This window comes from Palaemon carinicauda, chromosome 1 (assembly GCF_036898095.1).
Source record: "Palaemon carinicauda isolate YSFRI2023 chromosome 1, ASM3689809v2, whole genome shotgun sequence".
NCBI classification, from domain to species: Eukaryota; Metazoa; Arthropoda; class Malacostraca; order Decapoda; family Palaemonidae; genus Palaemon; species Palaemon carinicauda.
Window position 1 is genome coordinate 48,280,058 of NC_090725.1, and position 12,219 is coordinate 48,292,276.

Genomic DNA, 12,219 nt, shown 5'->3' on the forward strand with positions numbered 1-12,219 from the left:
ACTCACTCTTAAACTCCCTGTAAAAGAAAACAATTACACAATTAAAGGAAGGTCATCAACACAAGCATACTAAAAGGGGAGAGGGTCCAGAAAGGAGGAGGCAAACGAAAAGTAAGAATACCCTAACAAATACAATCTAACTATTCCTAATGAGTTGACGATGGCTGGATTGATTTAATGGCTTTCACAAGCTCCACAAATGACATCAGCTGGCTGATTATCACAGGTTGTGATCATGATAATTTGATACAGGTATAATTACTATTACCTTGGGACAGAGAGGTCCCCTTGGCTTTTACTGAACCAAGGGCAGTACACAAAATGTAGGATGAAACGTCCTTGCTGCAGAGAAAGGATATCCAAAACAAGCTCAACAGCTTCACAATGTGGCTCTGCAAAGGCGTGGAATAATATAGATCCAATCGCAAATGTCGTGCCCTTCAAGGTTGGAGGTTCAGAAACACACTGAGGAACCCTCCTCCAAAAAGCCCCTCCATACCTCCGTACACGCAGGAGCGCAGCTACGTAACCCACACCACTTGAAAATATAAAACAGCCGTTAGTCCATTATAAACACTAACATAACAACCAGTGAAGAGACAAACTATTAAAGAAAGAAAACAATACGTCTATACTTAACCTTATAACAATACGTCTATATTTAACCTTATACATATATAAAAACTTAAATAATTTAGAAATATATAACAACTATGTTACATATATATATATATATATATATATATATATATATATATATATATATATATATATATATATATATATATATATATATATATATATATATATATATATATATATGGTCTAACTTACCAATCCCTTTACAACGTATTTCACTTAGGGCTAAGATAAACAAACTATATTTAACAAATTTACTCTCCATTTGCTGCAATTTCCCAATCTGATTCATGGTTTTAACATTCCAATTACCAATGTTCTATTCTTCTTTAGTTTTTATAAAACCTCGAGATTTTCAGCACACCACTACACCTGGGACTGTGGGCCATTCTGTCATCTTCTATTTCTATTGACTGACTAAATCCAGAGAGTATTCATTGGCTAGGTTCATCAAAGGATAGCCAGCTCCTTGTGATGCGCAATGCCTACCTAAGGAAGGCAAGTGACCCCTGACGGTCCATAATAATTCCAGTGAGTGACTTCATCGAGCTTTAGAGAGGCATTTCCTCCACACCCAAAGCTCTCATTACCTCGACAGGTTGCTCATCTACTTATACGAATATAACCGTTGGCAAACATGGATTTGTAAGATATGTCGCCTGGCGGTAAATCTTAGCATTGTGTACAAACACACACAAGCTTCCAAATGCTTACAAACACACACACACACACACACACACACACACGCATATATATATATATATATATATATATATATATATACACTTGCACACACACACACACACACACATATATATATATATATATATATATATATATATATATATATATATATATATATATATACTGTAAATAGACAAGCACACATACTTATATGTATATAAACATAAACACACACACAAACATACATGTATATATATAATATATATATATATATATATATATATATATATATATATATATATATATATATATATATATATATGTATATATATACATATATATATATATATATATATATATATATATATATATGTGTGTGTGTGTGAGTGTGTATATATATCACAGCAAATGCAGTTTTTTTCTAGTACACTGCATGACAAAGACCTCTTACATGCCCTTACAGTAAATAAACACAAACCCACAAATGCACAATCATATATATATATATATATATATATATATATATATATATATATATATATATATATATATATATATCATGTCTAAAGTGGTGCAATATTTGAATATCGGTTGTTCTAGTCTTGGAGTGGTAAACTGGTACAGTCACTTGGAAACGACACGTATTCGATAGTAACCAAAGGTCAAAATCTTTTCCTAATTTGATGATTAAACTGCTTGGGTACCGTTATGAATGTTGCGCAATGGTACGTAAGCTTCGAATTCAGATAGTCTTCCGTCATTATTGTCCATTATCTTCTGTGGATTTGAAATCACTGTAAGTTCTTTGGTAGTATAGAAGATATTCTTATTTAAATGCAAAAGCCTCATTCGAAATGAAAAGCATTGTTCACAACGCAACGTCGTTCAACAAGCACCACTTCCCACAATGCATCACTCACCTCGAGAATGTACACGTATTACGCACGGACGTTCGCGGGCAGGAGCGTTGCCAATTTTCACCACAATGAGCATATAACCTAAGGAACTCTCTCCACTCGGCTAGCAGATACCTAAGCGTGTTCGCTGCAGGTGTTTCTTTGAGATTGTCTGTGAGAAGTAGTGATTTAATTGAAAAGTTATAAGGCAAAATAGAACGCGAGATGGCGGCCTCGGCCATGGTTCTCGATAATATTGGCTGCGTCAACACAGGCTGTGACAAGGATATTAATATTATAAAAGAAACTCTGAAAGCTCACGATGAGGTAAGTACCAATGCAAATGAGTCTTAGACAGCCATAGTTTCAAATGTTATGTACGTTGTTATTTATTCATACAAATTATACAATTATACACTTCAGTTCAGTTCAGTTTAGTTGTTTATTTTCTTCTCTCTTTTCCTCATTTGATAAATATATTCTTTTCTTTTCTCTATTCCTTCTTTCTTAAACAGCACGTTTCCTATTATCTTCTTTTCTTCTTCGTACGGCTGTTGTAATTCCACTATTTTTCTTCTCTCGTCGCTGAGGTCTGGACAGTCAAGAATGAAATGGGCGAGGTTTTCAGTAACTGCCCCATATAGCTTGCATTCTACCCTACCTCCTACTTCATGTCTTTTCCTATCATTTAATTTCAAACAGTTGGCCCTAGCTCTATACATAATAGAATCGGGTTTGTTATCATAAAACATTTCTTCTCCTATTTAACCTTTTTCTTGTTTGTATATTTCTGAACTATTTTTCTCTTTTATCTCATCGCTCCAATTTTTACCACCTACTTCTCTGATCTTGGCCTTGAGCTCTTCTCTTCCCATTCTCCTAAAGGCTCTATCGTTCATTTCCATATCTTTCATCCATTTCCTAGTCTCTTTCATCCACCTGTTATTTTCATTTTCTTTCATTTCGTCCAGAATTTTCTTCAGCAAATCATTTCTCCCCTCTTTTATCCCTTTTACAAACCTTAGCCTTCCTCCTGCTATCCTAGTCTTCATTTCGGACATTACTATTTCTCCCCGTAGTGTTGCTACTGCTGCATATGGTGGTGCTCCCAAAATTTTCTTCCTACTCCGTTTTCAATCTGTTGTAATCTTTTTATTTCACTGTCTGCTGTGCCATATAGTATTCCCGGTTAGGCTACATTTTTCCAAATGGTTTTCCTATTAATATTTTGTGGCAGCTTTTCGGAATAATTGAGTAGGTTAAGTTGACTAGCTTTTCAGCCTTTTCCATCATTTTCTTCTTTTGTTTTTTAAACATATTTCTTTTCCCTTCTATCTCTATTCCTAAGTATTTTATGCTATCTGTTACTTTAATACCCTTTATTTCTTCCGGTTTTTCTTTCATACTATATATAATTATATGACCTATTTTTTTTTTTTATTTCTAACCCACATTCTTTACATACTTCTACTAGTATTCTTATGTTTGTTTCAGCATCTACTATATTTTTTGATACAGTTAGACCGTCATCTGCAAAGTACAGTGCCCTAATCTTTATTATTTCGTTTGCAAAGCCTTTTCCTTTTCTTTCTAATTAATTTATTATTTTATATGTAATTAGTTTAGATAGAGTAGTTGACCCTGTGCATCCCTGTTTTATCCCACTCGTTACTTCAAAGTCTTTCTAATTCATATCCTATGTTTATTTTGGTTTTGTCTCCTGCGTAGATTTCTTCCAATGCATGTATTACATTTGGGTGTATTCAATATTCTTTCATAATTTCTATTATTTTTTTCCCTCTTTATAGAATCATAAGCTTTTTTGAAATCTATTGAAATTACTATCAAACTTTCCTTTTGTAACTTTCTTCTACACAGTATTGTAAAATAAATATGTTAATTTCTACTCTTCCTCCTTTTGTGAACCTGGTTTGCGTTTCTTCCATCTCCATATTTCTCTCTAGGTGTTCTTCTATTTCATCTTTCATGAGAGCCATATATATTTTGTATGAAGCATTTGTAAGGGCAATTGGTGTTAAATCTTTTACTGTGGGTTTCTTTACCTCTTTTATCATTTTTGTTTTAGACTTTTTCCACTTTTCGGGCTTGTTCTTCCCTTCTGTTTCATTTTGTAGGCACTTGGTAATGATTTCCAAACATTTGCTGTCATTTGCTATAGTTTTATATAATTCTGGTTTCAGTTCATGTGGACCTGCTGCCTTTTTATTTTTAATTTTTCCTAAAATTTTCTTAACTTTCTCCTCTGTTAAGTTGGGAATATTCATTGGTGTTATTTTTCTTTTCAATGGTGCTATCATATCCATGTGCTCTCTTGTTTCTATAGGGAATGAGGACCTAATGAATTTTCTTCTTTTTCTATTTCCTTTAATTTTTCTATATATCTTTGTCTTTCTTCACTATTCCATACCTCTTTTATTTTATTGTCGTGCTTTTTATTAATTTTTCCCCCCAGAACCTATCCATTAGTTCCTATGCTACTTCTTTTTGATAGTTTTTCTCCATTTTCGTCATATGATGGTATATCTTCTTCCTTTTCCTTTTTCCGTTTTAGTTTGTCAATATTTTTTGATATTTTGTTGCTATCCTTCCTTACTTCATTAGCCTTCTTCTTTTCATTTTCCCACATTGCTTCCTTTATTACGACCTGCGTTCTCTCTTTTTGTTGTTTATACAGCAGAGACGCTCTTCCCCTTTCTTCTCCTGTAGGTATCGCTTTTCTCTGTTAAGTTTTTTCCTCTTTTTTATTTCCTCTCTGATTTTATTGGTCTTCCATTCTGGTTCTATCTTTGCTTTCTCTTTTCTAGTTGTTCTCCGTCTGTACTTTGCTTGTAGCTTTCTTTTTGCTGCCTCTTCTACAACTTCATCAAATTTATCCATCTCTGCTCTCTATATTATTATTTAATTCTTCCCTATATTCCCTAAGACTTTCTTCGTCTGTTTTGTAATATATACTTTCTTTCCAAAATCCTTTTTTTGTAGTTTTCTAATTTCGTTTTTACGCTGATCTCTACCTCAACCAGATTGTGGTCAGATATATCTACTTTATCTTTTCTTCATCTATGTTCATCTCATCGAGGTATTCATACATTTCTTTATTTACCAACATCAAGTCTATGGTACTTTTTTGATCGCCTCTCCCACGTATATATTCCTTTGCATTTCTCATCTATATATAACAATATAAGGTTTTTATTATTTATTACCTCGAGAATTTTCTTTCCGTTTTCATTTTCCTCTTGGTATCCCAAGAAACCTAGATGACCATTAAAATCTCCCATTATAATTAGGGCTTCATCTTCCTCCACTTCCTCTATTTTTTTTTCTCTCTAACTCTGCTCTTATCACTAAGTTTCTTTCTTTACCTTCCCTATCCCCACCACAATCCATATATACTACAATAAGTTTCATTTTCTTTTTAATGATATTCCCTTTTACATCTAATATATCTAAATTCTTCGAATTAACTTTTTCCATTTCTATATCGTTGTCGTCTTTGTATATCACCATTAACCCCCCTCCTTTTTTATCTTTAAAATCCCTCATACTCTCCTTCTTAATTGTGCCATCACTTATATTAATCTTATCTATTTTCTGTTGTGTTTCAGTTAGCACTACTATATTGATATCAAAGCTATCGTTTAGGAGACTCTCCATTTCTATGTATTTTTGTTTTATGCCTTGTATATTTATCATTTTGAAACTAATTCTCTTACAGTATTTTTTTTTTTCTGTTGGGCTGTTGCGTGATCCGTATACAATACTTTTTCTGTTCCCATTTAACCATAAAAGAAACCCTTTCTGGTACAACCCAGGAACATAAATGGTGGGCTACCCTTAAATCTGCAGTCTTTGGTGTAGATGCAACAGTTCCTCCTTTACTTAAACCAGATGGCTCAGTCACTCACTGTCCAAAGGAAAGGGCAACCCTTTTGGCTGATGTTTTTGACAGTAAAGAGAGTAATGAAAAACTTGAAGTTCCTCATTCATGTTTTCCTGAGCCTAAACTAACTAGTTTAGCTTTTCGATCTCGTGAAATTAAAGCTCTGTTGATGGACCTTGATGCTTATGGAGGTGTACACCCAAATGGTATTTTTCCATTGTTTTTTATAAAGACTGCAGATTTCTTAGCTCCAAAGTTATCTGTTATTTTGCGCAATTGAACAAGAAAAGGAGCTATTAGCACTTGTTGGAGAATTGGTAATGTTACTCCTCTAGATGTGTTTGTGGTAGCTCAAATCCCACTGATTACCGCCCAATTTCCATAACTCCCCTATTATCTAAAGATTTTGAACGTCTTCTGGCTAAACGTCTTAATAGATTTACTGAAGGTAATCATCTATTCCCTTGTTTGTAATTTGGTTTTCATAAAGGCCTTAGAGCATGTGATACCCTTCTTACAATCTCCAATGCTGTACAGAAATCCCTTGATTGTGGTCAGGAAGTTCGTATGATTGGCCTTGATTTTAGTGCTGCCTTTGACCGTGTTAATCATGATGCCCTTGTTTTCAAACTCAAACAGTTGGGAGTGAGTGGGTCGTTTCTTAGCATTATTATTGATTTTTTAAATAATAGATCTCAAAGAGTTGTTGTTGATGGGCACCCGGTGTTCCACAGGGTAGTGTTCTTGGCCCATTACTTTTCATACTATATACACATGACATGTGGTTTGGCCTAGAAAACAAGCTTGTTGCATATGCAGATGATGCTATTCTCTTTGTATCAATTCCATCGCTTGAATGTAGATCTGGGGTTGGTGAATCCCTTAATAGAGATTTAGCTAAAATTGCTGCATGGTGCAAATTGTGGGGGTATGAAGTTGAATCCTAACAAAACTCAAAGTAGTGATTGTAAGTAGGTCAAGGACGGTGGCTCCTCAACATCCGGATCTCAGTATTGATAATGTTTCTTTAAATTTGTATGACTCTTTTAAAATTTTAGGTGTGATTCTCGACAGTAAATTTACTTTTGAGAAACACATTAGGTCTGTGACTTCTTCAATTGCACAAAAAATTGGCTTATTGAGAAAGTCTTACAAGATTTTCGGTGATCAATCTATTCTGAAGAAGTGTTTTAATTCTTGCATTCTACCTTGTTTTGAGTATTGTTCTCCTGTCTGGTGTTCAGCTGCTGATTCTCATCTTAATTTGTAGGACAGAAACTTGCGGTCTATTAAATTTCTTATTCCTGATCTAGATGTCAATCTTTGGCACCGTTGTTCAATTAGTTCATTTTGCATGTTGCATAAGATTTTTCATAACTCTGACCATCCTTTACATTCAGATCTCCCTGGACAATTCTCTCCTGTTCGTAATATTAGGCAGGCAATTAATTCTAATAGCTAGGCCTTCTCCATCATGAGGCTCAATACTACACAGTATTCTGGAAGTTTTATTCCACCTGTTACCAAGTTGTGGAATGATCTTCCTAATCGGGTAGTTGAATCAGTAGAACTTCAAAAGTTCAAAGTTGGAGCAAATGTTTCTATGTTGACCAGGATGACATGAGTCTTTTTATAGTTTATATACGACATATCTGTTTTTTATGTTAATAGTTTATATAGGACATCTGTTTTGACGTTGTTACTGTTTTATAATAATTTATTGTTTACTTGTTCTCATCATTTATTTATTTCCTTATTTCCTTTCCTCACTGGGATATTTTTCTCTATTGGAGCCCTTGGGCTTATAGCATCTTGCTTTTCCAACTAGGGTTGTAGCTTGGCTAGTAATAATGATAATAATGATAATTTCTTGTGGCCCTATCTCTACCTCCTTTTTCTGGCCCCCTGTTCTCTGAGGAGTTTTCCGTTTTTTATTACGCAGCCATTCTCTTCATTATTTTGTTTTTCTTTGAGCTCTTCCCTAAGTTTTGACATAACCTCTGTTCCTTTTTTGTCATGTCCTTTGTTATACCTACTCTTTTCTTCAAAGGATTCCGTTCATGTTTTAGTTTGTTAGCACTTTTTAGGATTTTCCACTTCATTTCTTCATTCTTAAATTTAATAAGCACTGACCTAGGTCATCCCTTCCCTCCCTCATTTCACTTCCCTGGACTTATTACCTGTTCCATCTCTATCTGCTCTAGCTCTAAACTATTTCTGAAAATATCCTCACACCAATTAGTATCCTCAGTCTTTCTTTCCTCTGCTTCCTCCCTTTCACTTTCTGGTACATAATACAGCACTAAATTGCACACTCGCCTTTTTTCTTCCTCTTCTTGTAGTTCCTGCAGTACTTTTGATTTAACTACTTCTACCTGATTTTGTCCTACATCTCCAAATTCATTCTGGCTAAACCTGGTATTTACTGTACTCACGACCTCGTCCATCATTTCATTCTTCACCGTCCTCAGCACCTCTTCGATAATTTCTTCTCTCATTTTTTACCATTTTTTCTGCTATTTCTCTCAGATTTTCGTTCAATATTTTGTTTCCTTCTTCTAGCTGTTTCATTTTATTTTTACTGCACTTTAATTCTTGTTTTCAATTGTTACAAATCCACATTAGTTCTTCGTGCTCTCTAAGAGCCCTATACGTAGCTCTGGATATTTTCTGGCACATGGCGTGGTACGGTACCACTGGTACCACATATCGCACTCGTCGCATATTAGTCCTTCTTCGTGTTTTCTAACATTATTTTTGCAGTCATGCATATCTCATTACTCTGTTGTGAACTCATTTTATTTACTGGTTTTTCTTACGTGGATTTTCTATTCACTTCACCTTTTCGCTTCACTACAGCTCCGACACGTTGTTCGGTGACTTCAGCCTTTGTTTTATATCACTGTTTATCTTTTCACATCTATTTCGTCTATATAATTTTCTTCTAATTTTAAACTTTTAAACCAATACTCTGTATTTTGTTTTATTATTTGAAGATGATTTTTCTGTTATTAATTAATTATTCCGTCCTTTACCACGCACGCTAATTTAGGTCAACCCGTGTCAACAGCCAGTGCCAGGACCTTGTAATGAATGAATTTATGACGACATAACGGATAGTGAAGCTTTTCGAAAACTTGTAAACTTAAACATATTAATCAAATATTCGGTTCGCAATATTAGAAATTTAAACGTAACTATTTCTAAAGATGATATTAAGCTTCTATTGAAGACACGCGATCCGTAAGGGAAAAATTAATAGCAACAGTAAGAGAAAATTATTAGAGAAACTGTATATGGCGACACACCTTTTTTGTAGTATCCTGACAACTGTTCTTGGGGGAATTATTATTATTATTATTATTATTATTATTATTATTATTAGCTAACTGCAACCAAAGTTGGAAAAGCAAGATGCTATAACCCCAAGGACTCTAACAAGGAAAAATAGGCCTGTGATGAAAGGAAATAAGGCAATAAGTAAACGCTATGAGAAGTAATAAAGAATTGAAATATAATATTTTAAAATAATTTACAGCATAAAAAAACTTCCTGCAAGTTTAAGAAGATCATTCCACAACTTGGTCACAGCTGGAATAAAACTTCTAGAATACAGTGTAGTATTGAGCTTTATGATGGAGAAGGTATAACTATTAGAATTAACTGCATGCCGAGTATAACGAACAGGATGGAACTGTCCGGGAAGGTCTGAATGTGAAGGATGATCAGAATTATGAAAAACCTTATACAACAGGCATAACGAAATAAATGAACGATTATGCCAGAGATTAATATATAGATCAGGAATTGGAAATTTCAATAGACCGAAGGTTCCTTTCCTACAAATTAAGATGAGAATCAACAGCTGAAGACCAGGTAGGAAAACAGTACTGGTAACATGGTAGAATGAAATAATTAAAACACTTCTTCAGGATAGTTTGAGTACCAAAAACCTTAGGAATTTCTTAATAATCCTTTTTTTTTTCAATTAAAGGAGTCACTGACCTAATGTGTTTTTCAAAAGTAAATTTGTTGTCGACAATTATGCCTAAAGTTTTAAAGAGTTGTACGGAGTTAAAAAAAAATAAAAAAAAATTAGCAACGCTGAATCCAGATGTTAAGGAACCACTGTCCATGACCTACTTACAATCATACTTTAAGTTTTGTTAGGATTCAACTTCATGCCCCATAATTTGCCCCATGCACTAATTTTAGCTAGATCTCTATTAGTGAATTCAGTGACACCAGATCTAAATTCAAGAGATGGAATTGATGCAAAGAGAGTAGTATCATCTGTAAATGTAACTAGCTTATTTTCTTGGCCAAACCACAGGTCATGTGTATATAGTATGAAAAGTAGTGGGCCAAGAACACTACCCTGAAGAACATCAGATATCACATTCCTATACTCACTACGGTGCCCATCATCAACTCTTCATGATCTATTAAAGATTCAATAATGATGCCAAGAAATGACACACCCACTCCCAACTGTTTGAGCTTAAAAAACAAGTGCCTCATGATTAACATGGCCATATGCAGTACTAAAATCAAGGCCAATCACACAAACTTCCTGTCCACAATCAAGGGATTTCTGTACAGCATTGGAGATTGTAAGAAGGGCACTACATGCTCGAAGGACTTTACAAAAACCCAGTTGCAAACTAGAGAACAGATGATTACCTTCAGCAAACCAATTAATACATTTTGCCAAAAGGCTTTGAAAAAAATTTAGATAACATGGAAGTTATGAAAATTGGGTGGGAAGCAGTTGCACTTGAGCTGCCACAAACATATTTTCATTATGGAGTAACATTACCAATTCTCCAAAAAATGCTTAAAGCTCCTCTTCTTGGTAACAATCTCTAAATAACACATAACTTTGGAGTTAATAAATATGCAGTCGACATGAAAAACAAAAGAAAAATACCATTTTGGTCTACACCTCCATAAGCATCAAGGTCCATCAAGAGAGCTTCAATTTCGTGAGCTTGGAAAGCTAAACTAGTTTGTTTACCCCAGGAAAACAGGAATGAGGAATATCTAGTTTCTCATTCCTCTGCTCAGTGTCAAACACATCAGCCAAACGATTGCTTTTTCCTTTGGACAGTGAGTGACAGAGCCATTTGCTTCAATTAAAGGAGGAGCTGATACATATAAACAAAATCCGCAGATTTAAGGGTAGTCCACCACTTATGTTCCCGGGTTGTACCAAAAAAAAGGTTTCTTTTATGGTTAAATTGTATTCCTTTCAGTTGAAGCATAAACTCTCTGAGCAAAAGCTTCAAGATAAGTATAGTAATTTTAAGTCATATCTGATCTGTTACCCTTCCAAAGATAATGGGCCTCCTACTTCTCCAAATAAGCATGTCTACAATCGTCATTGAACCATGGTTTGTCTTTCACTCGGTACCTTAGCACACAAGAAGGAATATGCCTATCAATAGTGATGACTAGATTCTCATTCACAGGAACAACAGTATCAACACTACTATACAAATGTGACTATTTCTAGCCCAAAAGATCATTCAAAATGCCATTCCAGTCTGCTTGATATTTCCTATAAATCTTACATGAGTATGATACATCAGGAAAAGGATGCTCAGTCATCACTATTAATGAAATCAAGGCATGATCAGATGTCTCAACTGGAGAATCAACCTTACTTGTTATAATGCCAGGAGAGTTGGTGTATAAGAGGTCCAAGCAGTTACCAGACCTGTGAGTAGGTTTACTTATGATTTGCTCACAGCTTTATTTAGGGGCAAAGTCCAAAGCTCTTAAGCCATGGAGATCAGCAGGAGAAACATAATTCAACTACTCCATATGATGAGCATTAAAATCTCCAACAAACAAAAAAGAGGACTATCCATCATCTTCTTGTATCACAGCCATAATGGTAAGAAGACAATCAAAAATAAAATTATTCATGTCTGGATTCCAATAGATCGAACACAAATAGTTGTTATGCATGCCACAAACTTTTATTACTTGAATTTCATGACATCTACATTCATATCAGGGCTTATGAGAAGCAGGGTACTCAGTCCAGATATACACAGCCATTCCCTTGGCCTTAGGAATGGCATCCCGTTTCGA

At 34.5% G+C, this 12,219-nt stretch overlaps 1 protein-coding gene across 1 annotated transcript in view; it reads left to right on the forward strand.

Moving 5' to 3' along the window:
• Positions 1–2,062: 2,062 nt before the first annotated feature.
• The window catches only part of LOC137648053 (uncharacterized), a 30,755-nt gene continuing 20,598 nt past the window's right edge, over positions 2,063–12,219 (forward strand). The window contains exon 1 of the mRNA XM_068380996.1: positions 2,063–2,546. Coding sequence (XP_068237097.1) covers positions 2,445–2,546 — 102 coding nt within the window. The 5' untranslated portion in view covers positions 2,063–2,444. The remainder of the gene's footprint in view (positions 2,547–12,219) is intronic.